Source organism: Alosa sapidissima, chromosome 13, assembly GCF_018492685.1.
Source record: "Alosa sapidissima isolate fAloSap1 chromosome 13, fAloSap1.pri, whole genome shotgun sequence".
NCBI classification, from domain to species: Eukaryota; Metazoa; Chordata; class Actinopteri; order Clupeiformes; family Clupeidae; genus Alosa; species Alosa sapidissima.
Window position 1 is genome coordinate 573,239 of NC_055969.1, and position 23,179 is coordinate 596,417.

The 23,179-nt window shown below is 40.7% G+C and overlaps 1 protein-coding gene across 4 annotated transcripts in view; it reads right to left on the reverse strand.

Annotated features, from left to right (window-relative positions):
• LOC121679631 (transcription factor TFIIIB component B'' homolog) overlaps positions 1-23,179 on the reverse strand; it is a 198,423-nt gene that overhangs the window by 55,482 nt on the left and 119,762 nt on the right. For all 4 annotated transcript variants that reach the window (XM_042058534.1, XM_042058535.1, XM_042058533.1 and 1 more), the window contains 3 exons: positions 22,609-22,756; positions 22,486-22,519; positions 22,157-22,259 (listed from right to left, as the gene is read on the reverse strand). In XM_042058534.1, coding sequence (XP_041914468.1) covers positions 22,157-22,259; positions 22,486-22,519; positions 22,609-22,756 — 285 coding nt within the window. The remainder of the gene's footprint in view (positions 1-22,156; positions 22,260-22,485; positions 22,520-22,608; positions 22,757-23,179) is intronic.

Below are 23,179 nucleotides of genomic sequence, written 5' to 3' on the forward strand. Positions count from 1 at the left end.
GCACTTAAAACTTAAAAAGATTGAACGAAGCTTCCTGAAATTTGAAATTGCGTGAAATTAAGTGACTGGCATCAGGTGAAGCTTTTCGAAGTTGAACAGGCTATTAAAAACTATTTGCGCACCTCAATGTCACAGGAGAGACTGGGCTCTCCCTTCTATGAATTGAAAAAGACGTTATGCTACCTGCAAACTTTCATTGCTAAGTTTGCGGCAAAGCAAGACAATGGTTTTTCAGAGTCGGGATATGGCAAGTCAGTGTCATTTATTTGTCCAATGCCTACAGACCAATTTCCATAGTGCACATCTTATCAACAGTTTGAATGTCGTGTGTGTTTCTGCTCATTGACAAATACCGTTAAGCACAATGATTCATGCCCAATTAATTTCCCCTGTTAGGAGGAATAGTGTTCGCCTTTGTTACACTATTTGGTTTCGTGATGTAGCCTATTATAAACACCATATGGCCAAATATGTGACTCAGCTAATGTTATAGGCTATACAATTTCCCCTCTTAAAGACAAGCTGGTGTAGCTTATTAGACTAGGCTACTAAAATGCACCGACGGTAGCCTTGGCTATGTGTAAAGTAAGCTATCGCATGATTTCATGCACGTAAGTCCATGCATCTGTCAAGTTCGCACAGGGCCTCGCACCCCCTTGCGACGGCCCTGCAGCTCCTCCTAAGACAGCGAGGAAAAAGTTAAAATACGCGATAATCCCGGGAAAAGTTGACAGGTTTGTTTCGGTCCCGGTGATTATTTGTGAAATTGTGCAAACGACAGCCTTTTCAAGGCATTTCAAGGAAGGTGTCGTAGCATGCAAGCTCCCAAATTGACCCAGTAGCCTACAGAAGGCATCAATAAATTGTTGGGACTGGGGAGGGTCATGCGTTTTTTCTCAATCACTTTGGAGGGTAATAGAAAGATATCTTGCTGGCGAGGGAGGGTCACATCTTTTTTGACTAACGCTCCCAAAACTCCTCCGGTAGCCCCTTAAATAAATAACGAACAGTCCCTAATTGATTATAGCTGTAGGCCTACACCAGCAATTGTTGAACATTTACCTGTACATGACATTGACAGTAGCCCAGCCTAACAAGCAGATGTTGCAAAAGACATCAAAAGACGCAATTAATCAGAAATAAATAATGTAATCTGCATCGCTTTATTTAACAAACTGCAAGCAACAAGGGGGTTGAGTTCGCTGTAAGCGAAGAGCAGAGCCTATCTGTTAAGGCACTCGATAGGCTATATGGTAACGAGCTGTGTGCGCCTGGAAAGACAATAGAAGATGCTTTTTGAATAGCACAGCACGGCTCTGGTCATCCCATACCCTCCCCCCACTTCCTGTAGCCTATCATTATGACTTGTTGACGTTTTGGGACATTAAGCTTTTTCACGTTAAGCCCCCCTCCCCCACCCCCTTCTTTCACAAGCAGTGGGGGAGCGCGGGGCACAAAGTAACACTTTTTGGTAGACGAAGGAGGGCTTCTGTCGTTTGGCGACAATTTGGTGCAACCAGGCCAGGACAGATATTTTAGAGAGGAGGAGAGACGCCGGTGCAGCTGAGATGTCTTCTTAATTTTCTTTATTCTTTAGTAAAAGGTGCAGAACATTATTAAACTTTGACTAACGTTTCGATGTGTCGATGTTTTTGACAGTCGTTTTACTCCCCGTATGCGCTCATTATAAAGAATGTTTAACGTGTCCCAAAAACAACTATCAACTAATCACCAAACGTCTTATAAACAAGTATTGCCAGGAGCAATACCTTGCAAAAAATGATAACAATAGGCCTAGGCCTTTATATGGCTCTGCTCCTGCCTAGATTCGAACTCAGAACTGCCTGAAAGTTGCAGACCTGTTCTGGAAATACACGCATTAACCCACTCGACCATCAGGCAACGCTATCTGCTTCGAGTAGGCCTATTGGGTAGGACTGTAGCCTACACTGGTTGTGGCAGTCTTGAGTGACCAAATTCGTTTTCCTTTGTCATATGAATGCTGTCATTTTGTTAACATTACTGTTAAGGAGATGCTATAGGCAAAGGCTATATTTAACCTCGTTAGTGTAGTAAAACAAATCAGAACTATTCACGAGGTTTCTGGGCAGTATATTTATGTTCTGTTAGCAAGCGAACTTCTCATGACTGCCGACAAAGTAGCCTACTGCCAGCTGACGAAGCTCTCATTTTAAAACATTACTGAGAGACAGGCACTGTACAATCAAGACATCTTGCCACTGAATCAAAAAATGTTTAACATTATGTACAAAGCTTATAGGCTACAGTGGACTAGCATGTTGCAGGGGCTGCTAAAAACACAGAGAAACGCACTGAAAACTCGGCCAATCACAGCCCTTGCTGTCGAATGCTCCGCCCGGTTCGACTGTGGAACGCCACAGCGGACTATGCTGCCCCCAAGCGGCTGTAGTTGTAGATACATTTCACCCAGCTGCGTGAATCACCTTGATGGTGAATGAAGTGTCAATTCTTAACTGGGACCCACTGTATTCTATCACACTACTACAACAAAAAAGTCTGATTTACACATTTAGGTGTTTATTTCATTATATTGTGTCTACTCGTGCCTGTATATTTCTCCTAAATTCAGCAAAAGTTAGCATTCTAACTTTGCATGCACTCCCGCGACAGTGGTCCAAAACATATAATGTGTACTGTAGTACCGTTGGAAAGCTCTGTTTTTCCTGTATCACGCTATGTGATCCATATATGGACACTTCCTTTGTATCAGCAACCAATCGCGAAAGTTCAAAGGCGAGTCTAGGCTGAGAACGGAATCTCATTGGTTGTCTTTCAAGGGTGTTTTCTAAAAATGAGTTTCCTCTCCCACTCTGAGCACAAAAACTCCACTTCAGAAGCACTTACCATACACCAAACTTTCTAGACTTATGCTTAACTATATGTAGAAGACTTTTACAGGCTTTTCCCAAATCACGGAAGTAACGTCAACGCAGCGGTGGATAGTAGCAGATAGTAGCATCCATCAGGCAAGTGTTATTTAAATAAACTAGTGGTGTACTTACAAACTTTTCAATGCCTCGTTTTATGAGTAAAGAACATAGTTGTACTACTGTAGAAGTTTTGTACCATTCAGGGCATTATTAGTGGGGTAATTCACGAGATATTAAGTTGGTTCCATTACGCCTGCAGAAAGTCATTAGTTTCTGACAGCGCTACTGGACCAGGGTTCAACCAAGGGAAAACAGGTTCTGGGAGAGTGTTTGGCTCGGGGTCATGGTGCAAAGGACCCTAGGGTGAAATTACTCCAAACCATCGCATTAATGTAAGTAATCAACTGGGGAAGTTTCATAGTGATATCTGCTTGTTAAAATTTTTACCCTATTCACCTGTAGTGTCTCGCCTTAAATGACGATTTCAATCACTCGTATTACTGCAATACCTTACGGCGTCCATATCACTGCCTATAGGTATGGAAATCGGTCTTATTATGAGTGCAATATTGAATGAAGACTTGCTTCAAACGGGTGGTGCTAGCCTTGCTAACAGAATTTTGGAGCGTCTGGTACTCGGCCAGTGCTACCGCAACAACAGCTTTCCGGGTGGCATCCATGTTTTTCTCTAACTCGGACGCGCAAAACATACCAGAACACTTGAAGTGTGGAAGTGAGTAATATCCGAGGGCCAAGTCAGTTCGCAGAGAATAATAAAACCAAAGATTATACATGGTGGAGAAGATATTTCATCAGAACCCAGATTGCCTCTTTATGCAGACAGGACTCGACCCCCATTTCCCACCCATAGACATGAACTACGACAAGCTTTGTTGCTCCGCCTATGTATAACCATGTCTGTGCCACTGCTTGTCTTGTGAGGCACAGCTAGGAGACAACGTGGGAGACAGTTTGTAGTTTAATGTTTTTCGCTGTTAGCAGAGGCATAGCAACAGTCATATTTAGCGATATAGCAAATCCTCATGGAGACAACATACTCGCTGATTTTATTAAAAGGGTATGAGCCCAGGGACTAGTGAGCAGTTAATTAACTATTAAGGGGCATTATCTATCTATAAATTGCAGGAATGTCTGTCTGTCTGTTATTTGCATACCTGCCTGTCTGTTATTTGCATATCTCTTGAACTGATGGTCCGATTGATCTCAAACTTGACAGGTGTTGTTTGGATAAGTAATGCAAAAGATATTGTTAAATATATCGATAAAAGAAGCACACACTGGCAACGAAGTTTCACACATGCCACACAGCTAGACAACGAGTGGCAGACAGAGCGACATGTCACTATGCTACCAAAGACTGTTTTGAGTCACATCATTGCAAATCTCATATGAAGATGCATCTTTCTACAAAATGATTTGTCTTCTATATCATTAAGTTATTTAATAGGCTAAACATATAGCCTTACATCAAAGCATTAGGCTTATGTAGGCCTAATTTCGATCAGCTACAGACAACGTAGCTGACACACACCTACAGACACTTATATGCTACCAGAGATTGAGTCACATCACAACGTTTCTTACGATGATTCAACATTCCCCAAAATGGTTTGTCTTCTCTATCAGGAAGTTATTTAATAAGCTTAACAACAAACATATAGCCTTAACTCAAAACAGCTTTTAGGCTTATGTCATTTTGATCTGTAAAAATGTCACATGCAGCCCTGCAGGCCTACTGCATTGCACTGATTATGCACATTAATTATAGGCTAATATATTATAATAATATATTTAGTACCGTATTTCCGGACTATAAGTGGCTCCGGAGTATAAGTCGCATCTGTCAAAAAATGAATCATCAACAGGAAAAACACATATATAAGTCTCACCAGACTAAGTCATATTTACAAATGTATTTCACAAAATCCGAAACCAAAAACAGACAGAGACTATGTAACTAGACTATTGAGGCCAAAAAGATTAATGTTAATGAAGATGAAGGAGTGAAGGCAGCCAAGAGGAGGGCCGGAAGGTAAATGTAAAGCAATTTAGGCTACAAAAGATTCGCTGAAAGAAAATGCTGACGTGGTACACCAAAATTTAGCTAAAATGTGGACAATACAATGCAATCAAGCATTTTGGGCGATGTGGAGTCACAAGCCATCAGCAGATTAAATGCTCAGGAGAGAGAGAGAAAAAGATGTGGTTTTAAAAAGACGTGACCAAAGCTGAGGCAAGCTAGCCGATAAGAGTAGGCCTATAGGCCCAACGGTAATTGTAAAGCTATTTACAAAAGATTCACTGCACATAAATTCTGATGTGGTACATGAAAATTTAGCTAAAAATGTGGATAATGCAATGCAATCAAGCATTATGGACGATGTGGAGAAACAAGCCTGCAACAGATTAAATGCTCAAGAGAGAAAAAGATGCGGTTTTAAAAGGATGTGCAGACCGAAGCTGCAGCAAGCAGGTGATATTTAGAAATTTATTTCACAAAATCCAAGACCAAGAACAGACAGACTATGTAACTGGACACATAGACGCCAAAAATATTGAGAATTCTACCGGGAATGTTAATAAAGACGAAGGAGTGAATAGTGGCAAGCTGAGGCAAGCCGAAGGCTGCCAACGAGGGCCCGACGCTAATTGTAAAGCAATTTACAAAAGATTCACTGAACAGAAATGCTGCTGTGGTACATGCAAATTTAGCTACAAATGTGGAGAATGCAATGCAATCAGGCATTTTGAGCGACATGGAGGCACAAGGCGGCAGCAGTCCAAATTTTCGGGAGGCTACCTCCCAGAACGAGAGAAAAAGATGCACGTTTTAAAAGAACATGCAGAGGAAGGAGTGAATGGCTGCCAGCTGAGGCGAGCCGGGCGATAAAGAAGGCTGCCAACGAGGGCCCGACGCTAATTGTAAAGCAATTTACAAAAGATTCACTGAACAAAAATGCTGATGTGGTGACATGAAAATGTAGCTAAAAATGTTGAGAATGCAATGCAATCAAGCATTTTGGACGATATATTGGCACAAGCTGGCAGCAGAGCAAATTCTCAGCAGCGAGAGAAAAAAAGATGTGCATTTAAAATCAGGGCCTAAATTTCAGCGTGGGATTGCGGGTATTGCGCATAAGTTATTAAAGTATTGCGCATAATAATAAAAGTCCCGCAACTCTAGCCATCATAATGAGAGAAATTCCAGCACACATTTTACAGTGCTGTCTGCTAGGCCTAACGTTAATCTAATAATGGAGCGGCCTGAATGCGGGACTAATGACTGGACGGACCAACTCTGACTTCAAATGAAACGTAGCCCCATGCAGAGACACACACACGCGCAGGACCACTTTGCAGGTGTCTCTCTCTCTCAGCAGGATTTGACACCGCTGAAGTCATATTATAGTCTAGGTGCTTCTACATCAACCGCTATCAACAGGAAAGCGAAAACAAGTTTAGCGATCAGGAACCGTCAGGAATTTTGCAAACACAGAAGCATAACAGCCTATAATGCGAGAGAACATGGATGTGTTCTCCATTTGAGGAACATTATAATCGATTGCGGACGTGAACAGACAGCTACAGACACGGAGCGCATAGTAGGCATACTTTCATTTTCTAGTGCACACATTCATTACGTGAAAGATAATTTGTAACAAAACAGCGATCAAATATTACATATATGGCAGTGAGCTTTGTTTTCAAATGTTTTCATGCATGTCTAGATAACGGGTGAGGAATGTTTAGGAGACTATTGTAAATCCTCAAATTATAGAAAGCACAGCACCTTTATTTGGGGCAGGCTTGCATTCAAGGCAGCTAGACCTTTATTTCTTATGTGGTGCGTTTTATTGTGATACATACAGTGGGCAGTGCTTCGACTTGGCCAGCTTCACTCGCGGTCCGCGCGTGGGATCAAGCGGTATCACGCGACTTTAATTTGTATTTTTCCAGTGAGACGCTGCAACAACCCAAACAACCGGTAGATGGCTCAAGTGAGCTGGGTGTCTCGTAAAAAGAAATGGAGCCTGGCAAACCCTACACAGACTTCACTACAGACTTTAGCAGACTGGTTTAGAAATAATGTAATAGCCAGAAATATGCCTGCCCTGCCCTAATAAAGAAATATTTGGTTAACTGCGAGTGAATCCCGTTTGCAGCCGTAGAGACGCAGGACAAATTAAACATTCTGGTTTTCTCCGAGTGCAACGATGATAGACAGACATCATTTGGACAAAATATAGAGTATTAACCTCCGTTGCTCAGCCAAATGCCTTCCTGTTACGTCCTGTTATCACGGAGTTACAGGCGATAAACGATTTTTGATGGTCACAAGTTTAGGCTACTTAATTAGGGACTGTTCGTTATTTATTTAAAGGGGCTACCGGAGGAGTTTTGGGAGCATTAGTCCAAAAAGACGTGACCCTCCCTCGCCAGCAATACATTTTTCTATGACCCTCCAAAGTGATTATGAAAAAATCACTGTCAACTTTTTCCGGGTTTATCGCCTACTGTATTTTAACGTTTTCACATATTTGGCCATAAGCCGTTTATAGGCTATCACGAAACCAAACTACAAAGGCGAACACTTTAACAGGGGGAATTAATTGGGCATGAATCATGCTGAACGCTATTTCGCTACCTTAGAATAATAAGGTTCTATCTGCGTTTTGAGTAGGTACAACCGGGACGATTGAAACGGGGACGAATGAAACATTCCGGTTTTCTCCGAGTGCAACGATGATAGACAGTCATCATTTGGACAAAACATGGAGCATATTAACCTCCGTTGCTCAGCCAAATGCCTTCCTGTTACGCCCTGGTATCACGGAGTTACAAGCGATAAACGATTTTTGATGGTCACAAGTTTACTTAATTAGCGGTTTATTTTTTTGGATTATTAAAGAGTGTTTTTCATTTAAAGGTTTGACTTCGTGCTTATTCAGTAGAGCATTTAGTGCTCTCCCCAATCCCAGACGTTCACATTGCATGTTTGTTTGTAATGGATGCAACCGCGAGATAGGCTATGCGTTTGACAATGAGTTTTTAACAGACATGAACCAAGACATATAGCCCAGCAGCAATCTAGGGACTGATCGTTATTTATTGAACGGGCCACCAGAGGAATTTTGAGTGCTTCAGTTGGAAGTTGCATGACCCTCTCTTGCCTGCTAGAAATTGTTCAATGACCCTCCGACAGAATTGTTAAAAAAGACACGACCCTCCCCTGCCAATTGTCTTCCGCCCGCGCCACAGCCACACACTTTGTGATAACGTTCTTAAATCAATCTTTCCCGTGAGCTTGCATGCTACCAGTCCTGCTACAAATGCTACCAGTCATGCTACAAATGTATTTGTTCAACTTTATGAAGCAGAATTACGCATAGGGTACTTGGAACATAATACATTTGATAAAGGACAGATGAATGTTGCTAGTGACAAAATATTAACTTTCAGTGTTTTACGATGTCTTTGTCATGGGGAAGTGTTTTTCCCCATGCATTTATTCTAGGTTACTGTCAGTGACTGCCGTGAGAGAAGCGGGTTCTGTGTTTCGTTCATGTCAGTGACTGACGCGAGAGAAGCGGGTTCTGTGTTGTGTTGTGTTGCGTTGCGTTAATTTATTTTCATTGGGCATACCGTGCCGTGCCGTTCACAGCTCTTCAGTTCTGACAAAGCCAAAATTACTCCTTTTGAAACAATGAGTGCAGGAAGCGCGTTTGTATGGTTATATTGCTTGACGGGGGGGGGTCCCAAGCAGCTTTCAGCCATAAGGCTACTTTGAGAACATTTCAATTCACCCGACACTAATATTCAAAATGTTGAAAACTATTTTGGCATAGCCTATAAAGCCGTTTAATTAAATGGAATGTTAGTTGTAAACAAACAATCTACTTGGTGAGGCTTGGCCTCACAGATGCGCTCGTGCCTTAGATGGCAGGAAAAATCTTCACGATAGGCCTATTAACTAACCACCCGATTCACGTTGGCTGGGGGGAAGGGGGGCCATCAGACAATTGTGCCCAGTTAATCCGGCCCTTCCCCCCAAAAATCACACCTTCCCACCTCTGACAGCCTAAAAGAAGTCAAGAGGACTCCTTACTCACAGACCTATTCACAAACCTGCGGTTTTGAAATCCTATGCAGCTAGAGGAGCTTCCAATCGCGAGGAAGCAATTTTGCATTGTAGGCATAACTAACATGCAATAACGCCGCCAACAACAACCAAAACTAGGCTAATCATTGTCAACATGTAAATTAAATGTAACATTATTGTGAATCAAATTAAAATGTTCTCTTTTGCAAACGTAGGCATAGTAACAGAATAATTATAATGTTACAAAGATACTACATCAATCCGTATGTTTCATTGGGCTACTAGGCTATTTGTTTTGCCTTGATTCATTTAGGCTAGGCCTTTTTATTCAGGGGCCGTATTCACAAAGAATTTTAAGGCTAAAAGTAGCTCCTAACTGGCGAATTTAGGAGCAACTCCTAAAAATAATGGGCGTGTCACTCCTAACTTTAGGACTCCTAATTTGTTCACAAAAAGTAATTCTCGAAGCATTTTAGACCTAAAAGTAGCACCTAAGTCTGGGACAGCTTAAGTCGAGAGGACTCCTAACTAAGACCTATTCATAAACAGCTTTTTTTTTGGCATTTTACGTTGCGATGTTTTGAAATAGCCTATATGCGCAACAGGAGCTTCCAATCGCGAGGGAACAATTTTGCATTCATAAAAGGGATGCAATAACGCCACCAACAACAACCAAAACTACTCATTGTTAACATGTAAATGAAATGTAACGTTTCATTGTGAATCAAATTAAAATGTTCTCCTCTTTGCAAACGTAGCCTAGGCATATGGTGACAGATTAATAATGTTGCAAAGGTAGGCTACTGCATCAATCCATAGGCCTATGTTTCATTAGGCTACTAAGCTATTTGTTTTGCCTTACTCTTTATTCATTTAGGCTAGGCCTTTTTATTCAGTTATTAATCATCTTCCGTCCTTCGCACTACTTGTGTAGCGCACGCATTCTCCGACCTGTCACCTGTCAGTCATCATCGGAAGAGAGGTGTTTGGAATTCCCATGTTACAATCGTCAGCCAATCAAGGTGGTCACTTCAGTCAAGCTCGTGCATGAGTAATGACGTCATCCATAGCCACGAAGACTCACTCCTAGTTTAGGAGTTGTCTGAAAGGCTTTGTGAATAACTTTTAAGAGAAAACTCCAATCTAAAATCTTTAAGTGCGATTTAGGAGTAGCCTACTCCTAGTAGTAAGATAAAAGCCTTTGTGAATAGCCTACGGCCCCAGTTATTCATCATCTTCCGTCCTTGTGTAGCGCACGCATTCTGAGACCTGTCACTCATCATCGTAAGGGAGGTGTTTGGAATCATGCCCGCGTTACAATCATCAGCCAATCAAGGTGGTCACGCTTGCCCATTTACCCAAAATGAATGGTCGAATATTACTGATGATCATTGTTATTTAAGAACATGCAGTGTGCGTAGGGTACCAAAAACATCTTGCTCGAAAAAAAGCATCATAACGCACATTCTGGCGGGTCTGTTATTTACTGTAGGCTGCGCAAACCACATGCCTTTATTTTGGGCAAGTCTGCATTCATTCATTCAACCTTTATTTATTCTCGGAGGGTCATTGAGGGAAGCCCTCATTTTCAATGAAGCCGAAATTACAGAAGCGAAGCAAAGTGCTCCACAAACAAGACAACATTCGAGGCCTTCTGTTGAAGAATTTTACATAAAGCCTGCGCTGACAGTAATCCTCCTGCCCCTGATAGGCCTACCACAGCTGTGGATAGTGTGGAATGTTCAAGTAATAACACAATCCAATGTGTGTCTCAATTGTCCCCCGCTGACCACCTCACACATTTCTCTAGATTTTGCAACGAACTTACATGACACAATGCCATAAAATATGCCAGTTTTAGGACACAGAATAATGTTTGTAATGATACCAGGTAGGCCAGGTATTGTCGAAGGTGCATGGTGAAGTGAAATTCTTACTTTGGAAAACAAACATTTGCCGATATCATCGCCGATCATCAGAATATTGCAACAGATTCTGTGTTCTGGACTGTAGGTAACTTGTTAAGCCAGTGGTTCTCAAACTTTTATTTCATTCCCCACTTTGATCAAGGGGCATGACTGATGATAGTGGAGATAACGTGTTATCCCGAGGCTTTTGCAAGTCAGCATCTTCGACGGTAGTCTATTAAAAATATAAGTTTTCGATGTCCCAAACGGAGAGCCATACTTGATTGTTTTTAACGATCTCTATGCTACTCACAAAAATGTAGGCATGGGGACATGATGAAGTAGGTTATCCAACTGTCGTGTGTTAAATTATTGTGATTACGAGCCAGTGGTTTTCAAACATTATGCGTGACTCGGACATCTAACTAAATGCAACAAGCTCATATCGTCCTCGCATTCGCAAAATGAGGACCAGTGTTTTGTCAAATTGCAAATAGCTATTCGTTTTAACTATTTTTTTTATGATAGTAGCCTATACAAAAAGCACTTCATACTATCTTAATCTTGGAATATGGGGAGGGAAGTGGCGCGTCTGCAGTCAGCCAAATATGAATGTAATTCTGCGGCATAAAGCAGATGTAATTGTTTATTGTACAGAAAAATAAAAATGACATGTCAAGCAGTCAATTGACTACATTGCAGTCAAGAAGTAGGGCAAATTAATTTACGAAACCAAAACGTGGGTCATAGTTGTCTAAGCCTCTATTGCGTAGCCTGTTAAAAACGTCGCCAGATAGTATTAAATCGGCAACAACATTGTTTTCTGCAGAAGCCTACCCAAGGCTACAGATTAATTCTGAACAGTTATTTCTCTACTGGCTCAATTATATCACACCACTGTTTTGATTTGCGTAGTTGCGTTAACCCCAACACTGACAATAATGTAGACAGCAAATTTCGATTTTGATTTTCGTGTAGTCAAGCCTTAAGCCATACCCAAGTAGCCTAAATCGAGGTAATGTTTAATTATGCATGATTTATTTTGTTATTGAATTCGTAGGCTGGGATTACTCTCCGCAAACAATTATGTAAGGGACGGCAGGCAGAGCGATGTACAGTGGCAGAGCGACGCACAGTGGCTGAAAGTGGTACTAAAGCTTCACGCAGCTTCACGCCGCGTAATGCGCGAATGAAGTGGTCATTTGAAAGCGATGCCCACTGTAGGCCTACTTTTCGTTTGGAGCGGCATACCAATAGGCAAAAGATGTTCGATTTGGGATTTAATTTACGTTTGGACTGTTTGATTATATTGCTAAATATCGGGACTGATAACCACTGAAATCTGTGGGGTATTTGATGGTTCACTATTAAGTTTCATGTAGTTGAAAGAGTGTCTGGATTTCCATCTGCTTATTCGAGATAAGGCATCCACTTTCATTCATTAATGCAACGTGTGCTGTGCTGTAATGGAAACCTTATTCTGTATAGCCAAAGAGGTCTACGATAGCCTAAATTTAGTTATTTTTTAAAATTATACATGATTTAATGTTTTATTAAATGTGTACACTGATGCCTGTCAGCAACAATTCTGTTTAAATGTAGGTTACTGCTTCAGCCTCTGGCATGCTCAGAATGGGGCGGTTAGCGACAGGTAGCTTGAGAGCGACGTGTTGGAGACTCATGGTGTAGGACAATGACTTTTCATTGGCAACAATATTAAACCAACCAACAATATAAAATAATTAAGAAGAGCTCTTTTATGAGTTAAATCGAAACAAAATTATTACTGGCCTTTATTTGTCCGAATCTGAGGCCCGGCTATAAATAGAATCCCGGCCATAATTTGAGGATTTAGGTATGCATGTGTGTTTCAGGCATAGTGCAAGCACTAATCTCTGACTGAAAGTGCATAGAACTTGTGCATCTGAGAGCGCGCTCGAATCATAATTGATGTTTAATTATAAATTTTTTCATATATAAGTTGCACCTGACTATAAGTTGCAGGACCAGCCAAACTATGAAAAAAAGTGTGACTTACAGTCTGGAAATACGGTATTCATTATTGAATGCCAAGCTGGAATCATCTTATTGTCAAAGCAGGCCTACCTGTGAGCATGTAATTGGCCTATGGGTTTTCTACAGGAATTGCATGTTTGAACGGGCACTGCATTAGTTTTTTATAATTCCCGAAACCCCATTCATTCACGCATAGGGATTTTTTCTTACGAACCGAACGCATACAATATGACGGTAGTGTCTACCACACTCTATATGGGCAATGTTTTGAGATCATCAAATCAGAGTGCTAGCAATGAATCACATGACCATCTGTGAGCTTCTGAAATTTTCAACAAAGATGGCAGTATCACAATAGTGAACCGAGTGAAAAGAGAGGCTTCTTTTATCTTTTTACTTCGCTAAGTGTTTATGTTTAAGTCCAAAATGGACATTTTACTTCATCAAATGCTCAAAAAACCAACTAACATCTATTTTTATGTGCTGAGGTTGTTAAGAAGACATCATTTTTTCCCAGTAAACTGTTAGCTACCATTGCTCCATTGAGACTGAATGGGATTTAGCTAAATATCGGTGGGTTTGCTAACAAGTTGCTAGTTGTCTCTTGCCCTCATTAGTTGCCCTGTGTTGCCGGCAACATTGGCCAAAAATTGTGGTTATAAGGAGGGACAAGGAATTAAGCTTGAGTATGGATGTAATATCTCATAGCCTATCTAGTGAGAGATCTGACCCTGGTGAGTGGCACAGGTTCTGGGGCAGATGGAGGTTGTGTGTTTTGACGCAAGATGGCTAAATGAAAGTTCCCACGGTTATTGCATGATTGCATGAAGACTCATGGGTAGCCTATATGTTATTTTATATAACGAATAGAAAGCATCTTTTCTATGTTCTGTTCGGAAGAAGAAAAAAAATGCTTAAGATGAAATCATTTGACGGACCCCCTGCAGTACCTCTGCAGACCACTGGTTAAATAATCACTGGGCTACAGGAAGCAATGGAGGGAAACAGGGGGCCTAGGCTACAAATACAGGATTTATACTGTTCCTTCACAATTATTGGGTTGAACACGCACAGTGGTGTCATGTAAGGACCCTGTTAGCACTTGTCATGACATTTTGAGTCTGTTAGGAGGCACAAAAGCACAGTTTAGTACATGCCCTCATGCCTTTTTTTATATATTGCAGTTCAGTTTCCTACATAATTGAATTATATTTGTGGCGGTAGGTGACGTGGTTATGATGCTAACGGATTTAATCATGATTTAGCCAGTCGTCTTCTATGCCAACAACAATCCTTGCAAGATTTTTAATGCATGCAGGTTTGTTGAGGGACAGAGACTCAAGGAGAGGCTGTACAAAGGTGCACATAGCTCTACAATGAAAGGATTTCATTCAATTTAGTACAACATGGAAAATCATTGTGTGGTGGTCAGTGTTGATATTGTGGTGGGCCGCCACAAATAAGTCAATGTATGGGAAACACTGTATTGGAAGTTTCACTGACGCTTTGCATCGAATTTAATGGAAGTAGCCTAACTTAGCCTTGCCTAAAAGAGGACAATTCATGGATAGTGGATGCTTCATTGTGAACGCCAGCAAGGATTAATGCTAAAAATGCGTTTAAACATCTCAGATGACATTCATTGGAATGTATTTTATCGGGTTAGAAGAAAAGTTAGGATATGTATTTAATTGTGAACGGTTGTTGAGCTTTGCCAATGTGTGATTAGGCTCATGGGAGGTGTGTCATGGCATTAAAAGTCCACACTCCTGCAACTAGTGGGCAACTCCGGGCTGTCATTTGAAAGGTATGAATGACTAATCAGCTTTAAGCGAAAATATATATTTTTTATTTACAATCGCGTATGGCTTTTATGCTATACAATGCTTTGTTTATGCAAATCCTTGCGAATTCTGAGCGACCTTGCAATTTTGTCCAAACACTAGGGCTGGGACAGTATGGATGTTTTCTTACTGTGGTCGGTAAGCAAGAAATTACTGCGGTTTTGCGGTATTATTTTATAGCACAATGTTATGATAACAATGATAACTTTCACTTAAACTTAAAGCAATATTAACCCTATTAGACTCACTATGATAAAATGGCTTCACATTTATCAACATCATATGAAAATTATAGTTTTTTTTCTTCAGTTTTTTTCTGTATTTCATACTACAGTACGCTGTGTTTGGAAAAAAGGCTCTCGCTAGATTTTCATGTAAAAATTGATTTTTTGGCATATTTTGCTAATATAGAGTCTAAGGAACAAGAATTTTTTTGTCTTCAAATTTTCACGATCCATCTTTAGTGTTTTAAAATAAGCGATTATATCTAGTCCGAAAAGTGATTCACATTTTCTTCAAATTTTTTGACAATTAATTCCACTTTTTGCACACAAAACCTACAGATAATGCAGAAAGGTTGTTGGTTCTAAAACAATATCCATAGTTTTCAAATTTTGAGTGTCTGAAAAGTGTAAAAACACCTCCTCCCTTGTCGCCTATGCTAAGCTCAGAGCGATGCATGGTATTAAGGGGGCCCTCCTCCCCATACAGCCTGATCTTATAGTGTGCGCCAATTCCATCCGGACACTCCACAATTTCATACTTGGTGGACACCCATGTATCCTGGATTTTGTGGCGACCGTGAAAATGGTTCTTGCAAAAGAGTGTATATGTACATTACATTTAGCAGACACTTCTTGACCAAAGTCATTTACATACGTCAGCTATATTACAAAGAATCACATTGTCCCCGGAGCAACTTGGGGTTAAGTGCCTTGCTCAAGGGCATAACAGTGGAAGCCGGGAATTGAACCGACAACTTTCAGCCCTTCTCCTTAACCACTACACTACCACCGCCCACTAGAAAAAGACTAGAGTGCCAGGTGATAATATGGGTACGTGTGAGGACCACCATGCCTACGATATGCTGCAGCCTCTTCTAAGTGTCTCCTAGCACTAGCATAGACAGAAGTCAGGTACTCTTGATGTTGCACCACCCAATCAGTCGGTGGACTGTCCCTGTGGTCACCTCCAGTATTTCCAAGTAGGAGGTCGACTGGTAACTGTGGCTTCTGACCGAACATCAGCTCATATGGGGAGTGCTGTGTGGACTGGTACATGGTGGTATTATAGGCGAACATGAGCTGAGGGAGCAACTGGGGCCGTTTACACTTCTTTTCAGGGGGTAAGGTCCTGAGGAAGTCATGAAGGGTCCTGTTGAAATGTTCACATTGACCATTCCCCTCTGGATGATAAGTGGTGGTTCTACTCTTTGTTATGCTGTAGATGTCACACAGGTGCTTCAACAGCTCCCCCACAAAGCTGCGCCCCAGATCAGAGTCGATTCTCCTTGGCATGCCATACACATAGAACCATCTTTCAGTTAGAATCTTAGCTACGGTGGAAGCTCTCTGATCAGGGGTGGGAAAGGTCTGGGTCAACTTTGAGAAAACATTTGTGACTACCAGAACATTCTCTTGTCCTGTGATACAGTAGCCCAATCTAAGAGAGTAAAGTCAATGGATATTATCTACAAAGGCAGATTTCCCATGAAGGTTCTGGCTTGGGTTGTCTTGCTTTAGTAACCACACAGTGCTCATACTCAGAACACCACTTTTGCACCTCATGCCACATCTTGGGCCAGTAGCACCTCTGGCATATCAAATCTGTGGTCCTGTCCACCCCCAGATGGCCATGGTTGTTGTGTAGGCTAGTGAGCACTTCGACTCGCAAAACCTTAGGCAGTAAAAGCTGTAGCACTGGATCCCTGGAAGGAGGAGCCTGGATCGCTCGGTTTAAGGTCCCATACACTTCCTGTATCTGGGACCACTGCTTTAACAGCTGCTGGACTTCCCTTGGTTCACTCCTCTTGTCTTAACGGGTAGGTGGTCGTCCCTGTCCCTTGCAGGACTTTCAGGTCTCTTTTGGTTCGACCAAGGATGGTTCGACCAAGATTCTGTCATCCAAGAGTCTGGATAGGTGCACTCGAGGAGGCTTACATATTGGCTATGGCAATCGGCAGGGGGACGTCCAAGCCGTGTCACACAGATTGCAAAGTGTTAGTGGGGCTTGTGGGAAGCCTAGAAAGAGCATCGGCATTGTGATTAGCTGTCCCAGGACGATATTTGATGTTGTAATCAAAGAGGACAAGCTGAGAAACCCAGCACTGTTCCAGAGCACCCAGTTTCGCTGATTGCAGGTATTGGAGGGGATTGTTGTCAATGTACATGGTGAACTTGTTGCCCAGGAGATACTTTTTTTTTCCGAGATTGCCCAATTGACTGCAAGGAGTTTCATGGCACTATAATTTGACATGTTTGTCTCAACTGGCCTCAAGCCCCGGCTAACAAAGGCTATTGGTCGCCGTAACCCATCCTTCTCCTGTCACAGAACTGCCCCCAATCCTGCATGGCTTGCATCTGTCTCTAAGATAAAGGGACGACTGAAATCGGCATAACCTAGGACTGGCGCTTGAACAAGCCGATTTTTAAGGCTCTGAATTCAGAAAAAGTTCTGAAGGCAAACTTGAACCTGACTACATTCAATGTTAACTATCCAATATTAAGATGTCTCTTTTTTTTTGTAATTGAAATGTATGCAAATTAGTGCATAATTAATGAGATATTGTTAAATTACATCCATAAACATATATTTTCAGAAAACTTGTAATGCAAAAAATATTGTCTCTACATAAATAATCATAATAATAAGTTTCATAAGAATATCAATGAGTTAAATTTTTTACCCTATTCACCCGTTCTATGTTGCCTATGGAGGCCAGTTTTATGCCACAAAGGCCAATTAGCAGGTTTAAAACTAAAAAATCAGCTAAGTAAATATGATATTCAGAATCAGCACCCCAAAATTAGGCAAAATACCCTCTATACTAGTGTTTCCTCACATTTGACCCCCAAGTGATGGTAGTCCCAGTCTTAATTATGCATTATATAAATGATGGTCATCTAAGTGTGAAAATGGATCGTGAAAATTTGAAGACAAAAAAAATATTGTTCCTTAGACTCTATACTAGCAACATATGCAAAAAAATCAATTTTTACGAATTTACAAGAAAATCCAGCGGGATTACACAAGACACTGTACTAACTCATACTAGTACCACACAGAGCCGCATTGATTCACACACTCTGTCTGACAGATGTCAGAAGTGTTTTGATGTTTTAATATATATATATATATAACATATTTTTCTGTTTGGATATGAGGCACTAATTTACTCATTGGCTTGTTTATTTAGATAACCAGTAGCCTAAAACAGCAAAAATATTGCAGAATCATCCCATTGTAGCATCTGTTGAAAGCCAGTCTGCTGTAAAGTTTCAGTGAAAACATACTTTACATATGTTAGCCTACTTGCAATATTTGCATTATTATCATGAAATCAGGAATACATTTTGATGATGAATAAACACTGTATTGATACATTTTCCTGGATAGAATGGAAACTTATAACCAAATGCAAATGCTTTGCGACTAGCTTTAATTTCCCCACTAACCCACAGCTACACTAATCTTTAGGATTGCATGGATAGAACTGACAGCCTGTAACAACCTGGTAGTTTTGACTCGTGGCGGATTTAATGGATTTGCTTTAATGGATTTGCTCGTCGGTTGTTTGATATGGATTTTAACCAGGGTTCAACAAAAGGTAGGCTCTAAATTACTACATTCCTGCTGCTGGTGTATGGATGTGTGTCGTTGTGGCTCCAACAAGCTTGCGCAGCCTAGTTTTCAGTCAGTGACGGTCATTTGCAGGCAAGAGCTAGCCTATGAGAAACATTTTTTTCTTTCAGTTGACATGTAGCCTTGTATTACGGGCTGTGAATTAAGATATCCTAGGCAACAAGACATGCTCTAATGGACCGCTTGTTACGGAATACGTTGTTGAGTTTAGGCTTTTAAGTTAGGCTAGGCTATTAAGATTATCTTTATGCACCAGCATGTCATTCCTTGAACAAAACACCGCAACTTTCATCACAATTTTTTAGAAAAGTTGTCGAGAAATCAGGCATTTTAAGTCGCAACAATCTAAAAAAATCCTCGCGAAATCCTTGAGGGACTGTACAGAGCAGTTTGGTATTTGTTGCTAAGTAGCCTAGCTAGCAAATTAAGCAGTAGGCTACAGTAACTTCCCTTTAATGCGTGGCTAAACAAAGGCAGAGTACCTTAAAGGTGCTCTAAGCGATGCCACATGTTTTTTAGACTAAAACATTTTATGTCACTTACTGCAAACATCACCTAACCAAAAACGGCAACAAAAACATTAACTGTTCCACCAAATCACAGACAATATGCGTGTTTAGGAGTTTCAATTGCACGGGAGGGAGGGGGAGGAAGTAGCGAGCTAGCGCTCTGTTTTGTTTGAAAGTCAACAGAAGTGACATTACCAAGCATCGCTTAGAGCACCTTTAACTTACCTTTAGCACATGGCTAAACAAAGGCAGAGTACTAAACCTCAACTTCAGCGTCCTAAAACAAAAGGAAAGAACCGTAACTCGGAAGTTCTGGCCTTCTGCCTTGAAAGTTACTGTTAAAATAACCCTCTAATTTTTTGAAAAAAAAAAACAACAAAAAAAACAACCAAATTGACTCAAGATATTTCTCCACATCATAAAGGAGGTCTTCAATATCCCATAGAGGACAATGGGCTGTATTTTGGGCACCTGCGCATGGCGCAAAGTTCGTTTTTCACCCGCGTAAAGTTGAATTTGGTATTTTGCACGTTTATTTTTTAAACATCGCGCCCAGGGGTGTGGCAATTAACAACCTAGGGAGGGGGCTGGCGCGTTGTCTAAAAATCGCTATCATACACCACCTAAACCTGGTCAGAAGTCAATGGCGAGTTGTTCATATGCTATTTTAAGAGCGCATGTCAACAGTCATATTGGCAGGTGCACGCACCATCCTTCTATCATTCATGAACGCACACCAGCGCACGTCCATGCAAAGCATTACAAATTGCACGATTACAATGTGAAACATAATTAGAATAAAGATATTACGAAATACTGTACATCTCATGATGAGTAGTTATTCACCATCATTTGCAAATTGGTAATGACGGTTAAAAGTGATTAGGGGAGAGGCGAGACACACGTATGGAGCACAGCTGAAGACGCACTGTCACGAGATATAAGCAACTCCTCTGCAGGATAAATGTTGTTTTATTCAGTCATTTGAGCAACATTAGGGTAAGTATTGCTTTTTCCAGCCTTTGTTTTCGGTGGTAACCCATTGTCAGTCGATAGTGAAAGTAACTGCATATAACGGTCTTGTCGTTGACTGACTCCTTGGTGAAGTTAGTTTCACTTGCCAATGAGTTCAAATAATAGACAAGTGCAAATGCGAGACGGCTATGCTAGGTTTTAGTAAAGCATGGTTTAAGAATGACTATTCCATACGGTCTCGCAAGCAGCCTCCTTCAAATGCGCCGTTGAATGCCAAAATACCGATGCATTTATTTGACATATCGCGCTTTGCGCCGTTAAAGGGAATGACAGATGTCATTCTCATTGGTTTAAAATGATGTTACGCCCCAAACACACCCATATGACTGATTAAAAAACCTAGGAACACCTTGTTGCGCCATGCGCTCCACTTTTGATAACGAAACCCCTCCCAATGTGAACTGGACATCCTACTAATTTGAATAGACTTTTGATGAGTGACGATGCACTTTAGAATGTCATGATAGGGCCCAATAACTAATTTTCGACCAAATCTGAAGTTACGGCCTTTTGCCTTTGTACGGCAGTGTAAGTTTGACATGGTTATACTAAAACATCTCATTTCCATTATAGATTAGATTAATATTGTTCTCTACTACATTTTATTTTACCATATTTTGAAAAAAAATAACATCAACTTGAAAACATTTCCTCTCCGACTAGATTGCGTTATGCGGCCCACTAATGGGCCCCAGCCCAATGGTTGAAAACACACCGTCCTAAACAGTCTCCTTGAATATTGCAGATATGCCTCAAAACTATTTTTTTTTTTTAACAGATGGACATTCTGACTTAACAGCTCAAAGAATTTAGTAATTAAAGGCAATTTATTGTTCAGTTCATGTAGAGGAAAGTACTTACACCTCCTTATATTATCATCCTGGAAAAAGACTTCCTTATCACAAAAACTCCCTGATATGCAACCCCATATCATCAGTGACCGAGGACTTGCTTGTTTTCTGCTATTCGATAAAGAGGAAACCTGATTGATGAAGAATACTGTTCTAAATTAGTAAAGTCTATGCCTCAGATAATTCAAGAGGTCATAAAAGCCAAAGTTAATAGTATAATAAAAGTATAAAGTATAATATTTCCATCAGGATTGAGTAATTCCATTATTTGTTACATGATTTGAAAAATAAATTGCCTTTAATTATATATTTACAATGTATAGAATGTTCATCTGTGATTTGTCTTTTTTCTAAAAAAATGAAACCGCTGAATGAACATCCTAAAAGAGTGGTGATTCCATAACTTATTCCAGGGATTGTAGATGTTGTGAATCGGTTTTCCAAGGAGAAAATTATGCCATCATTCACCTTAGTGGTCTTCCGTGGTCTTCCAGACCTTTTGGTGTGCTTTCCTTCCTTTTAAGAAGAAATTGTTGATTTGGCCATTCCTAAAATTCCTGTTATTTAGATTTTATTTCCAGCCTAATCATGGTCTCCTTCACTTTCATAAACCCTTCTTCCGGACTGTATATTTATTAGTTCCAATGAACAGCAACCCAATGCAAATTCAAATGCTTAGAGTGAACTACAAACCTTTTATTTGCTTGATTTATCGTATTATAATGAGGAAACAGACCACAATTGACAGTCAACTGCTTGCCAATTGTGCAATTGCTTTTGATCCTGAAAAAAGGGTGATAATGTATAAAGATGGCTGTTGTTTTTTAATGGTTAATCCGGTCATTTTATTTAACTTGAATTAAAGACTACACTTCAAGCACAGCTTCATTTCAGATCCACTGTGGTGGTGTTCAGAGGCAAAATGACAAAAGTTGTGTTACAGCCCAAACACTTGATATGACTGTATAAAGAGCTTACTATATAAACACAACAGAACAGAATCAACACATCAACTCCACAAAAAAAATCCACAACTGATCACAGGAGAAATAGATGGCCAATGAGAGTTATGATGGAAGTCAAAAGACTCCTCCCCAAACCTTATGATGGGGCCTTTGGGATCCACTGAAGAAGGTTCCTGCATATTGTTGTCCTTGGAATCATTGTGATGACTTGCAAAAGAGCAGAGGCCTGCGGAAGACACTGACAAGACAAATATACAGTATATATAGAAACATTAGTTGCAGAACCTTGGTCTTATAAGCAGTTTGTGGTCAGACTGATGTTTTCAGTAAACCCCTCAGAGTGAAATTATGATCATACCCTGACTCCATTAACTTCTGTAATCATAGAAGAATCAACAAGACTACTTAGGTCTTCATGCGGTTTATGAATCAATAAGACATTAACTGAGATAAAAATCTCTCACCTGCTTTGCCATCAGAGTTAACTGGACTGAGACACTAGAGGAGGAAAAAGACATAAAATAGTAAGTAATGTGCTGTGAAGTAATGTGTAGTAATGCAGACTTGCACCAATGGCAGTTTTTTACTTGAGAAGTTGTATCCTCTTTGTTTGAAAAATGGTTGTCTAAGTCTTCTTTCTGCTCTCCTCCCTCTTGTCCTTCTGACACAGCCACCAGAGCATTGGGAATGAGCAAGTGAGACACCACTGCTGTAGCTGTCTGAAGTTTGTCACTGCTGCAAAACCAAAACAGGGTGCTATGGATTATGGGAGTATTACTGCCAGTTAAAGGTTGTATCAGCGATAGCAGGGAACATCACTTCTGTTGATGTTCAAACAAAACAGAAAGCGAAGGCCAGGTGTAAAACCGGCCAGTTGGAAATTGGAGCAGACTGGGAAATGAAGGTTGATCTTGGCCAGAAGATGGCGGTACCTCCACATATAGTGAATACTAGATTAAGACCCGATTTACTTCTGTGGTCGGATTCAGAGAAGATAGTTTATTTAATTGAACTTACTGTTCCTTGGGAAGACAGAGTGGAAGAGGCCATTGACCTGAAGAGAACGACATATACTGAAATACCAGGAGACAGCCCAGCGCGATTAAGGCCTATTGAAATCGGCACACAAGGGTTTGTGCCAGATCTGCTATTGGCTTG